At 40.4% G+C, this 23,444-nt stretch overlaps 1 protein-coding gene across 3 annotated transcripts in view; it reads left to right on the top strand.

Moving 5' to 3' along the window:
• Nucleotides 1-4,062: 4,062 nt before the first annotated feature.
• Nucleotides 4,063-23,444, top strand: part of svep1 (sushi, von Willebrand factor type A, EGF and pentraxin domain containing 1) — a 101,073-nt gene continuing 81,691 nt past the window's right edge. Inside the window, exons 1-2 of one of the 3 annotated variants that reach the window (XM_035947446.2) lie at nt 4,063-4,181; nt 5,481-6,015. In XM_035947446.2, coding sequence (XP_035803339.2) covers nt 5,605-6,015 — 411 coding nt within the window. In that variant the 5' untranslated portion in view covers nt 4,063-4,181; nt 5,481-5,604. Of the gene's footprint in view, nt 4,182-4,870; nt 6,016-23,444 lie in introns of those variants that run through there. The other 2 variants (XM_023268649.3, XM_035947445.2) reach the window with 2 other exon arrangements.

Below are 23,444 nucleotides of genomic sequence, written 5' to 3'. Positions count from 1 at the left end.
AACGCACCCTCCGTGTTGTACTGACGTGCGGCCGCCTGTAGGGGGCAGTGCGACACAACTCCTCCACAGGTCGGATTTACAGACAGAGCTGTCGGGGAACAGGAAGGTGGGCTTGTAGTTTTGTCTCGATACACTTAATGAACACGGATAAAATTACAAAAAGGCGTCGTTTCTCATTCAGAGTTCCTTTTCTGCTGTTGCCGCCAGTCAAGCCGTCTTTGTCGAGTTTACATTATTAGCCCGCCGCTGCTAATTAGCTAATTAGCTAGCTCAAGTTAAGCTAGCTGAAGTCTGTAAATGGGCTCGTTAAAGAGTGAAAACTGGTGTGTCTGTACTGTGGTGGTTCAATTTGGTTGCTTTAAGCGTCCTGTAACATTTCCAAATGATGACATTATCCCCACATACAACTAGAAAGCATTTCCCCATTCACACTTCAAAGGCAATTGTAGTTTTATGGTAAATGACAGCCTCTAAAAAGCTAAAAAATGCTACGCTTCGTTTGACACAGGCGTAAGTTACCTTAGTAACCATAGCAACACTGCCTGTTTTCTATTTCCATGCACAGAACAGGGTCACTCATAACTACATGTAGAAAATATAGGCTTCAGGGAGTGTATAGAATATCTTGAAAGTGTTAAGAACCAAAGTAAACTTGAGGAAGATGTAAACTGGTACTATGTGATGAATTCAATGAGCATTGAAAACATTCAAAACTAGTTTATATCTGCCCTAATTGTATTTTCCTTGCTAGTATTTCAAGGAAAAAGCTTATAACTACATCAATCAGAGCACAGATGTGTTTTTAATGCCAGTACAAATGTCCAAATGTATAGGTAGCTGTAGAAAAACAACATATCAACAATTTGAACATACAGCAGTAGAGTAAAATTATCCAAAAATGAATACTTTCAGTATGTATTAGGGCTGTAGCACACAATCAATCTGATGAAAACCCAGGTGACATCTTTTAAAGTCGGTTATGTCTAACCCACAGTCCTAACCTCAAAGATATTTGTTTTACAGTGATATAAGACAAAGAAAGAAGAAAATTGTGGCATTTAAGAAGCTGCAACCAGATAATGTGTGGTGATTAATGTTCTAAATGATTCATGTAGTCAGAAAATAGTTTTCTGTAGATCATCTTATCAGTGAATTTATTTTAAAAGGGAGAGAATTATTATTGAAAATCAAAACACCAATAAACTCAGCATAGCACATATAAATGTCCTCATTTACTGTAAATCTGCTAGATGTGGGATGTTTTTTTTTCTCTGTGCTCAAACTGAAAAATATTTAACCTGGTTTTAGATCACACTGAGCAGTGAAGGGATGTTTTGGAAAGGCAGTACTTCTGCTGAGATCTATGTTTGAACCTTCAGGCTAGAAATGCCAAGAAATATGAGGAATGTGTTGTCACCTGTTGCTACTGTACTGGATGCTCAAGCCTGCTGAGATTACAGACACATGACGGAACAGGTGTGTGTGAGTCAGACAGAAAATAGGTGATTTTCCATCAGCATAAGTAAGTGTAAGGTTTTTGTGTTACAGTGTTAGAGTTACAATTTTTGAAAAGTTAATGTGTTATTCCCTCGTTGGACAATGAATGAGATCTGCACACATTTTCTTTCTGTGAACTGTGAAGTGCCTGATGCAGATCAGAGGGAACTTCAACGCAAGTCAAACAAAACTCGTCTATTGTATACCAGCTGTGCAGTCCTTTGTCAGCAAGAGCACAGATTTAGTGACTTTGCAAGCTTTTCAATGCAGATAAATATGCATTTAATGTTACAAAAAGTCAGATTGCTCTTAAGTCTGCAGCCCAGAGTTGTGTAACGTGACTATGAAGTGGATCAAGCCTTTTAGCCACTTTTGAACTGGCCAGATAGCATTATTGTCCAAGTGTGTGTGTGTGTGTGTGTGTGTGTGTGTGTGTGTGTGTGTGTGTGTGTGTGTGTGAATGAGAGACAGATAGAGAGGGAGAGACTGAGGGACAACATCAACATCCTCAAGCCCTAACCACAAGACAAACTCAGATTGTGACCTTTCTTGCTCTCTCCTTTCCTAGTCTCTATCTGCTGCTTCTTTTTATGCATGTCCAATATGTCTTTGCACGTGTGTGCGTTTGTAAGCCTAGTGTGTGTGACTTTGCACATGATCCGTGTCCAGATGCTTCCCAAAGATCTTTAAAAAGTCAAATTTTTTTTTTGAAAGTCCACATCTAAAAAAAGGGGTTTAAATTGTCTGGAATCTGGGGAGGCAGGCATTAAATTTGATCTGTGGCTGACTGGCTGAGCACAGTTGTGTTTATTTGTTCTGCCTTTTTGCATTTAGTTAAATTTTATATCTCAGAATGACAATCCCCACTTTCTTTGGACTTTAAATTGACTCCGCTAAATAGGTGTCTGCACGCATTTGCGTGGTCATGCTTCACATTTCACCCTGAAGAAGAAGAACAAAGTGTTTTTGTTTTATGGCTTTGGATCTGAGGGGAGAGCAAGAAAGCTTTCAGCGCCATAAAAGTCAAATTTGTATACAAAATGTGTACAGTACATATACTGCAGGACATTGTACTTCACATGTTTTCCTTATATATTCAGTGTGATCAGCACACCACCCCCCATCAACACACACACTCACAAACTTCCTCTCCATCCACCACCCCCTTGTCTCCCTTGGGACCCCCACGAAAGTCTGGTGAGGGGTCTCCAGTGCCAAAACGCAGGAAGTCACAGCTGTGCTCATCCCCCTTTCAGCATGTGTGAGACCGAGACTGTATGTTTTTGTGTCTTTATCTGTGTGAGGATTTGGGTCAGGGTGTGTGTCTTCATCTCTGTGTGCCTTTGTTAGTGTCTCAGTTTCTCTCCCATCCAGTTTATCTGGCCAGTATGACGCTACTTTCTATTCCCACTTCTTCTCTGCAGAAGTTTCCAGTGCAGTTAAATGAGAGTGAGGGAGAGAGAGAAAGCTTGGCTTATACAGCCTAATAAACACTCTGTGCGCCTGAGCTATGTGTCATTGTGGCTAATAGTGCAAGACCGACTGCACTGGACTGCTCTGGTGGAAACACACACACACACACACACACACACACACACACACACACACACACAAACACACTGTCTGTAGACTTTCTGCTTTTATTGTTTCTGCCTCCTCCACTTTCTGTTTAGTTCTTTATTTCTTCACCTTCTTATTGCCACCAATATATCTGTTGTTTGTTTTTCTGTCTATACACTATAAGGACAAAAGTGTGTGGGCATCTCTGGCTGCATACACGTTTTGAACTTTGGGTTTGATGTTTTTTTTTCATGCTTTGTGCTGAAAAATGTTTGAAAATTTCATCAGAAGATCAGTCTGAAACTTTTATGACTGAATGTTGGTTTTAGACTGTTAGTTGGACAAAATAGGATATTTGAAGACATCACCTTGAGTCATGGGATATTCATCTACAGATTAATCAAGGGAATAACTGACAGGCTGATGATAAAAATAGTGGCAGCTCTGATCAAAAGTATGCAGCATGTAATTAATTCCTGAATAATGAAACGTTTTGAATTTTGTGGGAACTTGCCCCCAAGCACAAGTGGTATGGAACACATTGTCTGACCGTTCCAACACTTTTTGAATGAACTGAAACATCAGCTGTGAGCCAGATCTTATCATCCAGTTGCTCTTCAGTGATGCTGTTATGGCTCAATGGGTGAAACTCCCTGCAACCACAAATCTTAAGGAAAACATTCCTCGACCAATGGACAGTGTTTTAGAATGAAATGATCTTCAGTCATATACAGTAATGCTTGGGTGGCCACAATCTGTTGATCTACCTATCCCTCATTTATGTTGACTGTTATCTTCTTTGCTTCTTGTCACCACTTCCCTCATTTCTTTTTTTCTGTTCCTTGTCCTGTCTCCTTCCCTCTGCTTCTTTCTTCTTCACGAGCCTCTGCAGCTTCTTGTGAAGGCAGCTCTTTGCTGTAAATCTCCGGCCTTTGCTTTAATAGGCGCAGTGTGCCTCTGTAACACCGGCTGCCTTTGTTTTGGTTACAGATAAAATCACTGAAGGAAAACACGACAGCAGAGAGAGACGGGGAAAGAAGGAGAGACCGAAGAGATGTCGAAAAGCAGCTCGGTGAAAGTGTGCGCGATTCCCTGTGGAGCAGGAAGAAATAGACAAATCCAAAGTGCGTAGAGGACACTTCATCCCTCCTCTTTTTTATGTCTTGAACAAGAGAGAAAGAGAGGGCAGGAGGGAGAGGCAATGATAGCTGCTAAAAGAGTGATGATTTGGCACAGCACATATCCAGAGCACACGTAACTGCTTCCTAACTGTAGTACAGATAATACAGATCAAGATTTGAGTTTTCCTCCTAAACTCTACCAAACTGTGATATCATTTCCTTAGTCTTGTCCAAGGTTTGATCTGCCTTATCTTTTACTCCCTCTTTCCCACCTTTCATTCTCACTTAGTTTGATCTTATTCTGATGTTGTCTTAAGTACATGGTGTGTGTGCATGTGCGGACATATGGAGTTGATCATGGCGCCTGTTGCTGATGTTTTCTTTGGGAATGCTGACAAGTTGACAGGCAAGGCGCAGCACTGACATCGAACCTCACTCCACTGTCCGGATGAGAGAGATAGAGAACTACAGGGAGAGAGAGAGAGAGAGAGAGAGAGAGAGAGAGAGGAGGGGGCAGAGGGAAGGGTGAGAGACAGAAAGAGATAGGGAGAGAGGGGGAGGTGAGAGAAAAAGAGGAGGAGAGATGAAGGGGAAAAAAATGACTTCACGCCACGACTGGACAGCCCCCTTTTTTCCCCTCAACCTCTCTCTGTCTCTCAACTTTTTTCCTCCCTCCTCCTCTGTGTGTTTTTTTAAAATGATTTGGGGAGAAGAGGGGAACAAGCATTCGGAGCTTGGCTGACGGTGCAGGCAGGAGCGTCACATAGGCAAACAGGAGCCTGAGGGGCAGCACACTGGGACTAAAGAGGACTGAAGAGGCTTGGGGGGGGTTTGGATCTGATGTACTACAAGACTGACTAACAGGCAGGCAGACAGGAGAAGATAAAGAATATATATGGTTTTTTTTTACAGAGTCTTAAAAGGCTTAAACACTGCATTTATGTGTTCAGACTGTACAAAGAGCAAGGACAGAGCCAGATATACAGATTTATTTCTGTAGAAAGGTCAGGCAGGAAGACACCTTGCGAGGAAGCCTCAACATTTTCAGACCAGAGTTTTCTTCTACTGGAGAGGAAAGAAGCAGATGAACTGAAGCAAATTTTGAATGAGTCTTCATCTAGCAATGCTTTTGAGGAACTGTGCACTGAGATGTTGCTGTCTGCTATGTTTCTGGATGCTGATGCAGGCATAGGATACATTTATCTTCACTGAATTCCTCTCGAGAAGAGGATCCACGTTTTTTTCTACAAACTCCTTCATCAGTAGAGGTGCTGTACTGACTGTCACTATGCTTTGTCAAAGGTGCTCTCTAACACCATCATGGACTACTTGTCTGCTGGTCCTGTGCATCCTGAACGTATGGACCGCAGCTTGGCCGGCTGCACAACAATCCCAAACCCAGCCGCAGTCGCGCCGATCCAGACAGATGTCACCCCTGTCCTCCTCGTCGTCAGCTGGCAACCTGTCAGAAAGCGCCGAAAGCAAAGTGGAGCGCCTCGGCCAGGCATTCAAGCGAAATGTCCGTGAGCTACGTGAGAAAAGCTCCTGCTTGGACCTGGTCTTCCTGGTGGACGAGTCTTCAAGCGTGGGGGCCAGTAACTTCCTGAGTGAGTTGAGGTTTGTTCGCAAGATGTTGTCTGACTTCCCTGTAGCGCCGGAGGACACGCGGGTAGCATTGGTGACCTTCTCATCCAAGACCCATGTAGTGACGAGGGTGGACCACATCTCAGCGCCCAAGTCCCACCAGCACAAGTGCTCCTTGTTCAACCAGGAGATCCCGGCCATCAACTACAGAGGAGGGGGCACCTACACAAAAGGAGCCTTCCAAAGGGCAGCGGTGAGTCAGACTAATGGATTAATTGATGTTTGGGAGGAATGTGTGTGCCTGCATCTGTGTATACAAGCTCATTACGTCTCTCATAATGCTGGATTTCACATTTTCTATGCATCTCAACAATGACCCCAAGCTTACTTTTGTTGCTGTATGTGCGACCTGTATGTGTGTGCCAGTCTGCAGCCTGCTGCGTGTGCACAGGGAGTCATTGTGGAATAGTGAGGCTGATGTTAATGAGGCCCTGCGTGGCTTTTCTGTTGCTGCTTCCTCTAAATTACACACCAGCAGATAGTGAGGGGAAGCCGCTTGCTGGCTAATTGTTCAGGGGTTTCCAGTGATAAAAATACCAGAAGGAGTGAGCACACACATGGACGGAAGTGCACAGGGATGCATAAAAACCATGCATATACACAAACAGCGCTTTTCATACAAAACTGAGAAATACATATAAAGAAATGGAACGGATAGCAAGACACATGTCAAGTGAAGAAGTTTTCAGTTTAATTAATGTGATGTGTGTTTTAGATGAAACTTTTTGGGTGAATTGTTTCGGTGTTACTGGTAGATTTCTTCTTTTGCCTCTTTTCATTTAAACAGAAGCATTACACGTATGTCTGAATCTGTTGTTGAACCATGGATTTAAGGGTTATGTGAGGTTACAAGGGGGTCAAAATGTTAGCTTGTTTATGGTTTGTTGATTTGAGTCTGACACTCAGCCGCACACACAAATGCTCAAACACACATGCACCCAGGACATATGGCACAGTTCATCCGTCAAGTCCCAACAGCCCAGCTGTTAAAACTGTGTTGGTGGTAGAGCGACTGGTTCTGTATAAACGCACACACCTCAGCTCATGCATAGGATCTGCCCTCAGTTTGGAGCTTGGTGGGGCACTGACTGGTATTTTCAATACAGGCAGAGCAGGACAGGTGCTTTTTGAGATCTGCAAACTTGCAAAGAAACACTGCAAGCTGTTTTTACAATTTTGCAGTCAGATAAAAGAACAAATCACGGTAGGTTTGCAAATATGCCAAAACAATTCACGACTTTATGCAGAAAACAGGCTCATATTTGCAGATTCCAATGCAATCACACTAAAATAAGCTAATAGGATGACTTGATAGCTTAGTGGTTGTGATGCATACCAGATGGGTACAGATGCCCTGAGCACGCTGCATGTCATTCTCTTATTCTCTTTCTCCCATTTGCTGTCTCTCTCCACTGTCACTATCAAATCATAAAAATGTCCAAAAAGTCTAAGCTAGTAGCTGTCAAATGGGTGACTCACAGCTGCAGCATCATCATCGATGATGTGGTCTTCAATAAAAACCGGGTGTCTTTTTGACAATGATTACATTCTGAGCATCATAATTTTTTTTTCATTTATTTTGCTGTTAATTCTTGTTTTTTGTACTAACTTTACAGAAATACTTTGTATTTCATAAAAAATCACAGCAGCTTAGTTTTGCAGACAAAAACTTAGGTTAGCTGAATTTTGGCAGGTTTACTCTTCACTCGATTCCTGTTCAAAGCTAATAGCCTTGGACTGAATCCTCCGGCTTAGCGCTGAAAGCTTGGCCCTCAGGACAGGTTTTCAGCTCACCCTCCTTCACTAAGTGCTGATAAGCAGACTGCTGGCTGTGCCCCAGCTACTAAAGACCAGAACAATACAAAGAAAAAGGCTTTCTGGGCGAACTTTAGTGCCTTATCATAATGCAGAAACACTCAAAATGTTTTTGGTGATTTATCAAGTTATGTCGTAGTTTGACTCATTCAAAGATGGCTTTAAGAAAAGCAGGGCGTATGTCTGCTCAGGCTCTTAAGTTGACTGTTATTGATTAAAAGTCTGCTCAAAAGAAAGGATTGAACTTTGCTCTGTTATTCACGAATCACAGCCAACAAACACTCCTGTATTTTTTTCCAGTATAGCATCTGCATGATGAGAGCCTGTAGGCTGACTTTAGCAATGTGAGTAACGGGAAAGGTACGTGCTGCCTACACAGAGCTGAGGTTTTGTAGTCAAGATAGATGAGCCTAGCAGATACAGACTGAGATGCAGCCCATCAACTGGTACTCCAGAATCCATCCTATTCCTATACCTGGCAGATTTGGTCTGACATTTACTGTGTGTCTTCACATGGTCGAGGAAGTGATGCTGGAAAAAAAGGCTGTCGGTGATTTACTGTCTAATCTTTGGGGTTTTTTAATTATCTGTCTGAATCTGACTGGAAAAAGAAAAAAGGAGGTTTATCGTCGCTTTCCATTAGCTATGCAAAAGAAGGGTCTGCTAACTCTAATCTACAGTGTGCGTATCCACTTGTCATTATACACCGACTAAACTGTGGTGCAACAGTATGTGAGAGTGTTGAACTGGGTGTGTGAGTACATGTAATTAGTTAATTTGTGCTTTCATGCTCCCATGTATTCATGTCCGGGAAACTTAGGACTGTATGAGCCTGTATGAATAAATCAAATCTATGTGATGTGTGTGAACGTGAGCATCTGTGTTAGAAAGAAACAGTGAAAGTAAAGGAGAGAGGATAATTGATAATTGCAGTATAATAATAATAATGCCATATTTTGTTCCCTTGGCGGGTCTTGGCTGCTCTAAGTGCTGTAGAAAGCTGGGATCCATTAAGAGAGACATTTTTCCACCAGCCGTGCATGTAGAGACAGGGCTGTCCTCCAGCTCTCTTCATCTCTGTCTCCCTCGGTTTCTGCTGTCTGTCGGTCTGCTGTCGCTCTTTTCACCCAATACATCATACAGTAGGTTTAGTGCATCTATGTATGTATGTTCCAAAATGATTTCTGATTCATGAGTTTCTTAGTTTTTGGCTTACTTTATGGCAAAATTGCATTTAGTATTTAGAATTGTGGTATACGTTTGAGCATATACCAAAAGAGTCTCATCCACAAGCAAATGTATTTTAAGTCATGAAGACAGATTTTTTTTCAAACGCCTTTTAAATTTAAGAGTTCTAAAAACTGGTTTATATGTATCTGGCCCCCTAAAAATTACATTTCGATGCAACTAATTAGCCTTCACAATTAGATTTTAGGAGAAACGTTACTTTTAGAGTGAATACATTTCTGGTCAACATGTTTTCGCCCCCTTTCAAGCCAACCAATCGCATATTATCGCATATTATGAAAAAACACTCACCCTGCTAGCCCAGAAAACATGTTGTGAAAGACTGGCATTTTAACTCAAAACCATGCTATTTTCCGTAACCTGACCATGTAATTTTGGTGCCTAAACTTAACCAAGCTTCTAACATGTATCGTGGTTATGACAGTGTCAACCAAAGCGTGATATTTTCCTGAAACTAACCACGTAGTTTTGGTGCCTAAACCTACCCAAACAGTTAGTAAAAACCGTCAGTAAACAAGTGAAAATGATGCAAAATATTGGTCCCTGCTTAGTTGTGAAGGAATGTAATTTTTGGGAAGTTGATCTGTGTAGACATGACTGTCTTCCCTGGAATTTGATGTGTCATTGATGGAGGCTGGTCCAAAATGATTATTGCTGCCCTTGTTTTCATTTTTGTGTTCTCATGTCTACACAGATTTTCTGTAAAATTGTGGTTTTTAGTGGCATGAAAAGATATTTGTCTAAAAAAATATGTGTGCTAGTGTGACTAAGTGATGTCATTCTTTAACAATCTCACGCTTATATGTCATCCAACCACATAAAAAGTAAAAGTAATTGTAGCAGTTCTGAGTGGCGACATTGGAAAATAGTCAGATGTTGGTGGATGGTGCAACCTTTAGGACAGTGTTTACTCAAAAGCGTTCATTGTTCTGCACTCATTTGCACACACAAAGTGAAAGTAGTTGTGTAAAAAATGAAAAAAAAAGGAGATTGAAAGTCTAGTTTCACGTATCTGCACATCTGGCCAATTGCAACATGAAGTGGAAATGATTGTCATGCATGCACACAACCCTCCTCAGTTCTGCCATACGAAAAGGGGTTCAGACGCTAAAGAATTATCTGGTAAAGTCTTTGTCTGTGAAGCTGGATATTATTTGAAGTTTATGGTATAGTTGCCGTTGCGACTGCCTGTTTCCACAGTAACAAATATTGTCTGATATAAATCAGAAAACATGTGATCAAAGCCAAAGTTAACAAGACTAACAGTTTGACTAATTCAGAACTCAAACAGCTGGAGGTTCAGAACCCATCCTTTTTCTCTCTCCTGACATTTAACAATGCCTCATTTTGTCTGTATGTGTGTGAAATCATTAGTTGGGGTAATGTTGTATACTTGTAGTTTATTAAGTGTGCAACACTTTGTCATGGTGATTCACAGTGCCTCGTGACAAGATCTGTGTCTCCTCAGCCTCACTCTAGACATGATAACCGGGTAAATGATGACATCTGCTGTAGTTTTCCAGCACTTTCCATGACTGCCGTAGACAGCAGCTAATGACTTTTAGTTAATGATTTCAGGCCCTTGAGGAGTAACAGGCTCACTGTACCTGAGAAAGAAATAGTTCACATCACCTTCTCCCAAATGAATCATCTTCTACTCCCCGCGACTTAATGTAATTGCTCTGAACAAGTTAATCCATTTTCCTGTTTTTTTAGCTCTCGTCTTATTTATTTTCCATGCATTTGCTTGTTCATGACCAAATGTCTTCAAGGCAATATGGCTCTAAGCCTTTCATTTTATTCTCTTGGTTTTCTAGTAATCTTGTTGATCCAGGAATTATGGCTTTTTCCATTGTTGCTTTTATTGAAGCTTGGATTGGATACGAGTTTCAGCTATAAAAAAGACAAGGAAAGAAATGACTGTATCTATGCTATCCAGATAAAAATCTTCACCATCATTTGTATTTTGTCTCATCGTTTATTCAAACCATGAAGATTCACCTCATTGCCATAAATTGCCAGATAAAACCCTGTCTTGCTCTTGACAGGCTTGCTTGGCTTTGGCAAAGAAAAATGAGCACTAAACTGGGTTTGGCGGTCTCACTATGTCAGTCTGCCTTCATGGTTGCATAAGACACAGACAGATGGGCAACGTGTGAAGAGAGATGATGGGTGGAAGGCTAGAAGTAAGAGGAGAAAAAGCTTTGGGTCGTTATTCACAGTAATGTTTTTACCTGACTGTTGGTTAGCTGTGCACTGCTTGGCCCCAATCTGGGTCAAAACAGACATTAGAGTAGTTTACCAGCGTTAGCCACTTCATAAAAGGAGCTTTCTGCTCAGCCAGGAAGTGTGTTTGGTTCTGGGGCTGAAATCTGTATAAGTTGGACCAGCAGGTAGGTTATTTCCCTCGTCTTCCTTAGTGAAAAGTCCCAGTGACTCCCAGTGTGCCCAGGAAAACGCACACATTCATGTTCATTATTCACACAGATTCATGCACACAGAGAGCTTGTGGAACAGCTGCATGTCTTTACATGGTTGTCATCATATGTGAGTCAGAGAGGTCATCGTATGGACTGTAAACTAGACTGTGTGCATGAGAATGTATGTATGCACTTGCATTTATAGACACACTACATGTATGCAGTATGGCTAGAAATGTGAAACGTGGACATAAATCTTGCTAAATCCTTTTTTTCTTTTTGGGTTTTTGTCCAATGAACATCCACTGAGAACATCTGAGTTCATAATTCTGAAAGCTGACTCAAGGAAATGTGGTGGAGCTGTTTTAGTTTTTATTCTGAATTCAAACCGAGTGATTCACCGGCTTCCAAATCTCTAAGTACAAGTCAGATAGTTGTAAAATGAAGCATAATGCCACTGGTACTTTTATCTCTCACCTTGTATTATTGAAAATGTATGGCGCAATATAGTTTAGGGACAGCTTTTTGACTATAACCGCATTGTTTTTCTAGTTTGAAAACCTGATTTCAAGCCAACATTTGTTTAGCACAGTCCAAGTTGATGTTACGGGAGGAAATTTGTCAATCACACTTCATACAGTTTTTTGTTCGCTCTTTCACAAGCCTTGTCAAACCACAATAAGTGAAACAAATATTGTTGGCTGGGTTGTTGAGGCCCACATCTCATTCCAGTGGGTCAACCCTATTGTTGGTGTTTCTTTCATTTGTACGCCTTTCTGTCATCTTCTCTACAGCCGCAGACCTCCCCAGCTGACTGTGAGGCAGGGAACGTCATAGTCTTCAGCTTTGACGCATTACTGCCAAAATATGCAGTATTGTTTTTCAAAACATGTCTATTAGATTAAATGAGTTGCTTATATTTGGCCTGTGGAGATGAACTGTGGGGTTCCTGTACATTCTTGGCCCATCTGAAACACACAAACACAAGGAGGCACGCTCACTTGATGGCAAAGTTTGGAAGTCTGAGCTTTTGCTTGAATTTTTGAATAATGAGATGTAGAGTCCAGCAAATTAAGATTGGAAATGGAGACCATCCATCACCTGAATACTGGAAAATTTAGTCTTTGACAGGGTGAGTTCAGCAGCATTTTCATTTCTAAGAAAAACACATTTGCTCACTGGAGCATTTTTTTATTACTGTGACTGAGTCACAAAGCAAATTTTAAACATTCAGTGAATTCTCATCAGTAGCTTTTGATAAATTCAAGTATTAGTCTCTGTCTCAGGAAAGACTACAAGGGATAAGGGAAATGAATGCAGTTTCAGTGACAGAGCCAATGCAAATGAGTGCCCTTTGTAACAAATGAAAGCAAGGTGCATCTCTTTGATCTGGTCCCGTTGGCTGGACCCAGACATGATAAGATGATAAGTAAAGACTGCTTCCTGTCTGTGCAACTGCCGCTTCCCGCCATCTCACACTTAATCATTTCCTCCCCCTCAGTCCGTCTGCTTCTTCAACCCCTCTGCCTCCTCCTCCTCAGTATCAAAGGTTCACCGGCAGGGATGGGTGAGACAGACGGTTGGAGCACCTACCAGCCAGAAAATCCCTGATAAGGCTGAGGCCAGACAGGAACGTTCACAGACGAGATTTAAATATGCTGAGTCTGCAATGGGATGTGGGTCTCTGCTGTAACTGTGTGGATCACCTCATTAATCTGTGAAATAATTAGCACTGCATAAGGACAGTAACATCAACACAGTTCACATTGCTTTTCATCTCAAGTTTGACCACCCAGGAAATGTAAACATGACATGTTTTTGTAAAGGGGTGAAGACTGACAGCTTCTAAACCAAATTTCTGTTTGGAGAGCATCCCCAACTATACTAAATGCTACCGCTACAGCAGTAGGCCTGTACACAACAGGCCTGTGGACCATTTACAGAAACGGCAAAATCAGATCAACAAGAAGAGGGAAAGTTTGGAGGCTATTGAGATGGATGACATGCGTAGCAGCATGCTACACGTCATCCATCTCAATAGTAAAGAAGCATTTTTCTAGGCCTATCTTTAAACAGGCTGAATACAAACGCCCTGACGTCCCGTTATCCCGACAATGCTGCCTGCTGTTGGTCACATTGCTGCTTTGACATATTTGCTGTTGACATGACGACTACATACCTCGTTAAAAGTGATCATTTTAACCCAAACCACAAGCTTTCTATGAACCTATCAACAGTAGATGTTGTGACGTGCACAGATTTGACATCATGTCCGAGCTGTAATGTCAGTAAATTCAAGTAAAATACAGACTTTGCTTATCCCGTGCAATGCACTGCAAGAAAGACAGACGTTGGGGGAGTAATTCACAAATTACCAGCGATCCCCAGGTAATATGAATCCCTTGCGAAAAGTACATTAGTGTGTTTTCCTGTGATATGAAAGATTTGTTACCTAGCAGGTATGAACTGGGATTACTAGATTTTTTAGTGTTTGAAAATGTTGAGGATGATGTATTTCAGTTGTAACTACACTCCTCCTGACATCGGCCCATAGCATACTTTACGTTAATGGCCTGAAATCATATTGAAATGTGGCTGACATTTCTCCTGAAAATAGTCTAATTTGAAAATAGTGCATCTTCAAGTCTGTGTCTTACACACACAGACACACTTTACTGGGTGTTTACCTGGCATTTGAACAGGACACAGTTGGCAAGTAACTCAGACACTGTCATGGTGATTGACATAATAGACTCAACATGACTGTTTGTGCTTAACCGTGTGCATGTGTCTGATTGTATGTTTTAGGTTTTGGAGGAAGAAATGCATTAGCCTCAGGTTCTGCTCCACTGGGCCTTTTTATATTGAATCATTCTGACAGAAGTATTCTCCATTCTCGTCTTTCATAGCTTTGTTCCTCAACCTCAAATATGCTCCGCTGAGGAACTTTGGAGACTTTTTCTCACAAAATGCTTTGACTGAGCTGTTCTTTGTCTGTATTGTCATTGTTAATACTGTGATTTGAAGGACTTGGGGCTTTGAAGTGATTTTTCAACATTTCACTGGCTTTTTATGGAATGAGCTTCGCTATGTATTTTATTTTTCAAAACCATCTGAATTTAACATCTTGTAGTTAAGTTTGGGTAGACTCTGTGTATTTAGCTGCAAATAACACTTACTCTTAATTCTATTCTGTCAACTACTTTCCCAATTATTTGTTTGGTATATTAATTATCAGCAATATTGAAAATCACAGTTTCCGGAGGTCCAAGGTGACATCATCAGAATGTTTATTTCATCTCAACAACTGTCCAAAATGATTAAAAATAATCATAAATGCAGTAAATCTAAACTTCTGTGAATTAGTATCTGTCATGTTTGTTCATAAAATTACTTAAACTTAATTTACTAATCCACAGTTAAATGGTGGTTGACAGTTAATTTGATTTAATTATGATTAATCTACTAATTATTTCAGCTGTACTTTTAGTGTCAAGGTAAAAGATATTCAAATCAGGTTAAATTCATCTGATACAGTGGATTTTGTGTTGTATAGTGTGTTTATTTTGTCAAGGAAGGACTTAAGTCAGTACCGATGTGCTGTCTAAAATAGAACCATAATTTCTTTAAATCTTTTTTTACAATAGGTTTTTACAAACCCCGAGTGTCTCATTGGTCAAACTGTGCTGTCTTCCTATGTCTGACTCTATAAACAGAATTAGTCATTGTTACTTAACAGTGGCCTGTTCCTTCTCTCGTCACAGTCTGCTCACCCCTGCCCTCCTCTCTGAAATGGATACCGAATATTTTCCAGAAGCAGGGGCCTACTTTCCGACCTCTGAACGTCTAGAAGAACCCCGAGGCCTCCTCATTCTCCAGCATCTCACACGTAGACAAGCAGAGGCGTTAACAAGCAAACTGGTCTGATGTAAGACCAGTGAAAAACAAAAATCAAACTATGTAGAAACTGAACAAAAGTGAAATAGGCAACTTTTATCAACAGAGGAGATAAGGAGAAAGGAATCTGTATTGAAAAATTAAGATTAAAAGTGATTTTGGCAAATTGAGAGAGTAGACAAACTGACAGCAACAACAAGAGCCAACCCCAATGAGCCAGATATTTGCTTTTTTAGTTTTACGTGATATAGAAAAACCATGATGTAATTTCAGCCAATGTACAAAAGTTAATGCTTTATGACTTGATTTTATTGGATTATTTAAAATTTCTGTGACCTCATGTCAGATATATTTCTTTTCAAAAGTCAACAGATGTGCTTCAACTAATCCCTCTTTGCTGTAGCAGCTGTAACCATCTATTGATAACTTTGACTCTTTGAATTCTCTATCACATATCTGTATGGAAGTGTTGACAGACAACCAGGTAGGGCAGAGATATGCACACTGAGAGGTCAGCTCAGTTCAGCAGTCATGGCATTGGATGCATCTGCAGCTCACTATAGTGCAGAAAAGCTCAGGAGAGGTTGAAAGAGACCCAAATATGTGCAGACTCTGGATACTGAATGCTAACAAAGTTCTCTTTGAAGCAGTGGCAGCACTCAGAGATGTGCACAGGCTTTTTTCTCATACTTTTCTTTAGACATAGCCTGTCTATTACTAAAGCACACTGTTGTCTCTGCAGAAGTGTAATTTTGTCAACTAAAACATTTTATCAAGTGAATATTGTACAGTCTCTAAAACAGAACCACAGTTTGTTTCCGTCTTTTTGCTGTGGACTATTTTACAACAGATTTTCCAAACCCTGGATATCTCATTTGGAACAAAACCTCTGGATTTGACAAAGCACAGCTTTTTTGTGACCCAATCCAAGATCATAAGTTTCCTCCAACAACTCTCCCAGCATCCTGGTTCCATCAGTATTCATTACGGCAGCCACAGACCTGGTGTTGCAGATCTCTTTTTTTTTTTTAATCCTTCTTTATCTTCTTCAGATCTTTGCCTAGGAGACTGGTGATCTTCCACCCTCACATTAAATGGGACATTACACATTAAGACACCAGCTCAGACAAATCTGAGCTTAGGTTTCATACCTTTCTCACTGCAAAGAAACATACTTTCCTGAATTGTTTGGAAGACGGGTTTAGGCAGCTACATAGTTTAATGAGGTTTTCATATAATACCACAGTCTGCTTTTACTAGTTCAGCCCTTGAGTAGTAGATGAAATGCACATACAGAGAAGTGAACCATGTGAGCACAAACACACTTATTAACCTGTGTCATAAAGAGTTAAAAAATGGAAGGATTCAATTTTAACATGTTGAATTAGGGGAAGTTGTGCTCTGCTGCCTTTAAATAGACAAAAATCAGTTACTCTAGATTGTTAATAGGTTGTTAATTAAGTTTTCGGTTTCTGTAAGAGCTGCTCATTTTTGTAATTACAGTTGCAACCTCAGCGGCTGCTTTTTAAGTAGATTGACTCACGCTGTCCGCTTTTCACTGTCTCTGTTTTCCTCAGCATGTGATCTGCAGCGTCTCTCTCTATAATGTCTATCTGTCTGCAGTTTGTCTCTGCTTCTCTTTCTGTGTTACGCCTGATTTTCCTGCCTCGAAGTTATGCTCCAGTCGACGTCAGTGTATATAGCATGTGTTGGTTTGGATGCTGTTGAGTGTCCCACTTGGCCTGCGGGCTATGGCTGCTGCGGTCAAATATCTGGGCTTTACTCTGGCTAGAACCAGTGATTCCAGTTCGAAAAAGAACTAGAGAATGAAAATAAGGTGATTGAGGCTGGTGGAAACAACGGGGAATGCGTGCATGAGTCTAAATGTGAATATATGTATGCTCGAGCAAGTCTGTGCATCAGGCCTAGATTTTCTCTTCAGGTGCTGATTTTACTACGTAAAATTTAGAAGCGATTGTAGACCAGTGGTCTTCTTTTTCTCTCTTTTTAAAATTGTAACATAACCCGCTCATATATACGGAAATATTCTTTACTAACTTTTGGTGTCAGAATGTAGTTTAGTTAGGTGTATTTTCTCATCAACATCTGAAACCAGTGGAATCAACAGTTTACTTTTATGTTTGGAAATGGAAAACATACCCGAATCCTTCACTTTCACCACTGTGCACTCAGCCAAGTTCTCAGTGGAAACGACTGTGGCTCTGCGGTTGTGGATACTTATCAGGGTTAGTGCCTGACATCTTTTAGTGTACTTTTACTACACATGTGAATGTGAGATTTACGCCGTGATTGAATGTTTGAAAATGCCTCTAGAAAGGTAGAGGAAATGGCAAAAGCCAGTGAGATCAAAATGTGATAAAGAACTGGAATTGACTGAAAGGTATTCTTCATTCCTGTTCCATGCATCAGGACTCAGTCACTTTGCCAGATGGGAAATTACCACATACTATTTTTCGTCTTTCAACCCAGGGTGGAAAGAAAATATGCACTTGCTACTTGCAACAGTGAAGTCTCAATTATCCCTTGCACCTTGTTTTCACTCCTTTTAGAAAATGGAGCACTGGAAAGAGCTCAGCACCCTAGACTGAAGAGAGCAATCTCTATACTTCGCAGCTCTGTAAAACACAGATGTCAGTAAACCCCCTTGACAGACACAAATGTAATTTCCGCATCGGCCTTCCGAAACCTTTACTGTGCCTTTTTTTATACTTTACTCCTACAGTTGATTGCTCCACTGAGACAAGGACTTTAGTTTACTGACTGCAGAGAGGAGTCTTGCCATAAAAATCTGATCTACCGAATGGGGAGTCTCCAGGAGCTGCTGTCGGTTTATAAGAGTGGATTTCACTACTTAGCTCCCCTGTACAAACATGCATCAGACACACACTCACTCAGACACGAGTGTATGTACAACCACGGGTTTATGAAATCCATAAAATTAGAGTGAATCATATCTATTGCCACAACTTTCAACTTTTAGTTGACTTTATTCTTTTGTGAAGTTTATACTCGAGAGGTGGACATTAATCTGTTGGATAAATTATTATAATATAGCAGTTTTGGCTTTGCGTAGCTAATCAGTAGCACCTGATATTTCAGTTGACACAGATAGCCTCACTACCACTTGCTAAGAGTGGTTAACATTTGTTGAGACATGTCGCAGTAAGAGTCACTGATTTTATCAATGCTTGTAGGTTTGGGACTGGCCATGAACTGACCTCCAAGACTGCCATTTTACCCAAACATACATTTTTCACAGCAGACATATTGACTTCTCTGGAAAAGCACAGATAACATGATGTGTGTGCACCACTGGAATAAATGGGCACCAGCATGCATCATGTCAGAGAATGGAACTCTGAAGTACAACCTAAATTAGATTATTATTTACATCTCTGCTCTTTCAGAATGTTTAAAATATATTTATTTTATGACACTTTATTACTGAAAGGTTTTTATCCTCAAAAATATGACTTAAAAATGTCACATAGAAGTCCAATATGCACAACTGATGCAACAAGTCAACCAAGCAAACAAAACAGCAATTCTCTTATCCTCCCCAAAACAGAACAAAGTGAGTAGATCAATGCAATGAAAAAAGAATTAAAAATAGGAAAAAAGTTAAATTTATGAAAGTTAAATAAAAACTTGAGTCACGCAGTACACCTCATATCATGGCAACAGATATATCACTATCCAACTTGCTGCACAATTTAGCAATACTCAAGTTCAAACAAAGTCATCTTCAAGATGTTTACAGCTCCTGATGTATGAGATGAATGATTGCCAGGCCTTTGCAGAATTTTTCTGCAGATCCCATCAGAGTGGATCTGACATTGTCTAGCTGCAACAACTACATTAGATCTCTAGGGTGGGCCTTGTTTTACCTTTTCACATAAAAAGAAGGAATCATCTGGCTGTCAGATATGCAAAGGCGAAAGGATTTAATTTATATTTTGACAGACTCGCCTTCACAGCAAGCACTTAAAATCTTGGTGACAGCGGTGATTAATTGAGAGGGATCTCAAATACCCGATTGATTCTTTACCTCTTTTCTTAACGTGGAAAAAATGCTTAAAACTTGACTGCAAAAATACAGCTACAGCTTTACCCTCTTTGACACACATACACACAAATGCTTGTGAACACACACTTTCCTACACACAGCATGTTCACTCTCTTAACCTCACACTCTGTTCTTTCCACTGAGTGCACGTTCACACATAAATGTGCACACACCTACACACAGATTCCCTCTTACTTAAAATACTGCTCAGCGATTGATAGGTGCTGCTGACAACAGCTTTATGGAGCTCTGTGTGTGTGTGAGTGTGTGTGTGTGAAAGCGATAAATGAAAGACGAGGGGGTAGGGTCAGTGAAGGTGGCAAGGTGGAGAGGCGAAGAGAAAAATGTAAAATGTGTGATTCTGAAAAGAGTGGTGAGGAGGCTTTGAAGAGTAATATTCTGCTGGCAGGGTTAAAGGTCAGAGAGGCATCAGCAGGGACAGGAATGACTGTCAGCAGCTTTAGTGTTCAACTTCCATAGTCAACTATGAAGACCATTTGAAAACAGTGGCTTCTTGATCTCACTGGAAAAAGTGTGTTTCCACCAGGCCACTGTGCTGTTGAAGCCATGGTTCTTTTAAAAGTAGGTTGTTGGGCACATACTTTTTAGATGAATTACTCCCTTTTTTGTATTTTCCACATTGATTTAATATTCAAAGCCCAGTGCTGCTTTTGTAAACTATCTGTGCAGTAGCAGTTCTACTATATCTTCCCTGGTAAATGGACTTTGCACGTTAGTTTTAACATATACTATAAAATGTTTAAACATTTCTGAGAAGGTTTAGGTACATATTGTATGTAAGTTCATTTTTGACCAAGTGTGGGATTATATGTTGGTCATACCAAGCCACTCAAAGATGCAAACTTGAACTTTTACCAATGGTATTTTTCACTATTTTCATTGTTTCTGTCTATCCATTCATCAGCTACACCTGCTTTAGCGTGTAGCTGGTCACTGGTAGCAGGAACCTTTCCAGGCTGATACTGAACAGGCTGCCAGTCCATTGCAATACTAGCACAAAGAAACAGACACATGCATGCTCACAGTCACACCTACGACCAAATTAGAGCCATCAGTTAACCTAAGCATGTCTTTGGACTGTGGGAAGAAGTCGGAGCAGCCATAAAAAGTACCCAGAGGCACAGGGAAAACATGTCAAGTCCACGCAGGAAAGCCCCAACTGATCAGCACATTCGACCCCAGAACCTTCTTGCTGTAAGATGACAGCACTAATCATTGCGGCACCAGTGTGCATCGCCATTGAAAGAATAAAGTACTTTTGATTAAGCTAATTTGTATTAGTAAGCTTTACATCTTGTTGCTGCAAATCAATTCCATACCTCTCACTTGCTGTTCTGTGTTCACACAACAATCAACAGCTTTATGACTAAAGACACAAATCACACAAATTCTTTAAGCACATGGATTTACTTTGGCATCGTGAGATTAGAATTTACCAAAAGCGTCACACATTGGCACCTGAAGAAACCAAAACTATTTCAAAGAGCCAGTAGTGGCAAACTAAATAACATGTTTTTATGAGCCAAGGCGTGTAGGTCTATTAGTAAACCACTTGCTATGTCGAGGTTAGAGTTGGAGAGTGCCAGATTCCACTGGGCTGTTTTCTTTGCTGAGTGTGTGTACGTGTTTGTCTGACTGTCTGTATGTCTCTGTTTGTGTAAATGACTATAAGTAGGTAATTGGTACATGTATGTGAACCCACAATTATGCTTGCATCCTGTTGTCTTCACTTGTGAGCTTTTTATGTGAATATTTTCAACATTCTCCAGGTTGTCCGATTGTGTAAGATTTCCGGTTATCTGCTATTAGTTGTGTTTTCAGCCTCAGCAAGAAGCCCTGTTCCAAGTAGTTGTCCAAATATAGAGACAAGGTATGCATTGGTCTGGACTATTATCAGTTCATTTTGAAATAGTGTGTGCTGGCAGCAAATCTATCCCCCAGAACACAATACAGATCATGCCAAAGTCCCCACCTAACTTTTTCAAAGAACACAAAGGCTTACAAATGTAATCAGTTCAGTGCAAGTGTTTCCCAGCAACAGCGTATTTGTATTGGTATTTTCGCTAGTTTTGTTGGAGAACAAGCATGTGCAATATCTTGTGATTTATGCTTTTCTATGATAGAAATCCATGGCAACTCAGGCTGAATCCATACAGTCTCAGAGCAATACCGTATTAAAATCTGTCCTCCTCCTCCTCAGTTGACCTCCCAGCTTGTACTTCCTCTTGATGTTATGAGGTCTAATATAATTTATCCTACCAACGAGCGCTGAGTCCAGAACAAACAAGAGAATCAAGAAATTGAAATTGCTCCATAAATATGTACTACGACCGCTGACGTCTCAATTCTCTGCTCTATAAGAGGAAATCTCTACCTACAACTGGTGCCAAGACAAATAAACCCCTCGGCAGAAGTAACAAGGGGAGAGGAACATGAGGAAGAAATGCAACTACAGCAACAACTGTCCGCATAACAAAGGAAAATGCTGCGTCTGTCTGTGCAGTGTGGTCTGAGCTAAGTCTGGATGAGATGGGATAAATTTTCATGGATGCTTTAAGCCAGCGACCGTCCCCAAATCGTTTCCTGCACATAAGCACTTTCAGCACGCCAGTCTGGAGTCAAGAAAAGCATCGCTTCACCACACTGTTGCCTTTGTTTACTTCAAAATCAAAGCTCGGCCTTAGAGATGATGTTGTGGCTGCTCTGTGCTCTGGTAGTGAGGTAATGATCTCTCTATTGCAAATATTACATAACTCGGGATTTCTTCTACTCTTAATACTCGTTCACATGACTTTTTATGTCGTATATACGTAATTTCAAATACAACCCCAATTTGGTTTAGTGGCAAGTACATTTCCATGCATTTAGAATATTACTATTATGTGATTCAGTCAGAACCTAACGATACATTTATTGTTTCTTTCTGGAATGCACTAAGAAATTAATCACAGAATAATGCATGTTGTTGACTAGTAGCAGTTTAAAGTTTTTAAATAAGATAGGTTGCACTGTTTGATTGTTATTAAGCTGCACAAAACAAATTCCACAGTAGAAAGCTGATCATAAGCTAGCTTGTTAGCTCAGAGAGGTTTATTTTCACCTCCTCAGTGCATTTTTACAGGATGAAAAGGTAAGCAAAATGCTAAGGGGATGTAACAGGAACAGTAAAGACAAAATAGAGAGAAGCTCCACCAGCTACTTTGACAACTGACTGGCTAGTCTGCCCTGCTAGTTAGTCATCTGCTGTACAAGTAACCATCAAGGCTCCAGCCCCACTGATTTGAAGTGGATGAGACATTGCAGTTTGGTGATGCTACAAGAACCCCTGTATCATGTTGAATATCACATTTTTCACCTTGTTAACACGTCCATGTATGTGTTTTTTTATATACTGGAAGACATATGAAAAGCAAATTAAGCAGGCAGCACTGTGACTGAGCATTTCTACCATGAAACTAAAGTAGATAGTTTCAAATACACAGATTCAGACTTCAGGGGTTTCATATCTGACAAACCTAAGAAACCACTCCTGCCATCCTTATCAGGATCAGACTTTCCACATCATTACCCTTTTTCAGAATCAGTTTACAGTTTGAACATATATGACTGAATTACGCTACATTTACAATTATTCATTATGTAGAGGATTTTTTTTAGGGTATTTTTTGTAGTGTATTTTTATAGTGTTTCAGCAGAGTTGTAGGTGAGCAGCTGTTCTTATGCTGCACGAAGTAGGCAAGAGTAAGTGGAGAAAAAGATGGAGACTTAATATATCTGCACATTTTAAAGGAAGCAATGGTATAGTTGCATCTAAGCCATTTTACAGCTGGAATCAGTTACTGTAGTAGAAAAACCTTACAATCTAACTATGCTACACAGAGATGAATGTTTAGGATTTGGATCAATGAAAGGAGAGGGGCTTTAGATTTTAAATAAGACCTGATAGTTGATATTTTCTTTAAAACATTGCCAAAAAGCAACATCAAATTGAATCAGCTGTTTGTATATTGCTGCAGCAGAAGCAGCTACGTTAAAGTCACACGAGTGTATGAAGCTGAATACATGTACTACATTTCAAGGATTTTAGTGATTTTTCATCTGATTAAAAGCATAAATGCAGTGCAAAAATATATT

Source organism: Amphiprion ocellaris, chromosome 23 (genome assembly GCF_022539595.1).
Source record: "Amphiprion ocellaris isolate individual 3 ecotype Okinawa chromosome 23, ASM2253959v1, whole genome shotgun sequence".
Lineage (NCBI taxonomy): Eukaryota > Metazoa > Chordata > Actinopteri > Pomacentridae > Amphiprion > Amphiprion ocellaris.
This window is presented reverse-complemented; position numbering and strand designations above follow the sequence as displayed.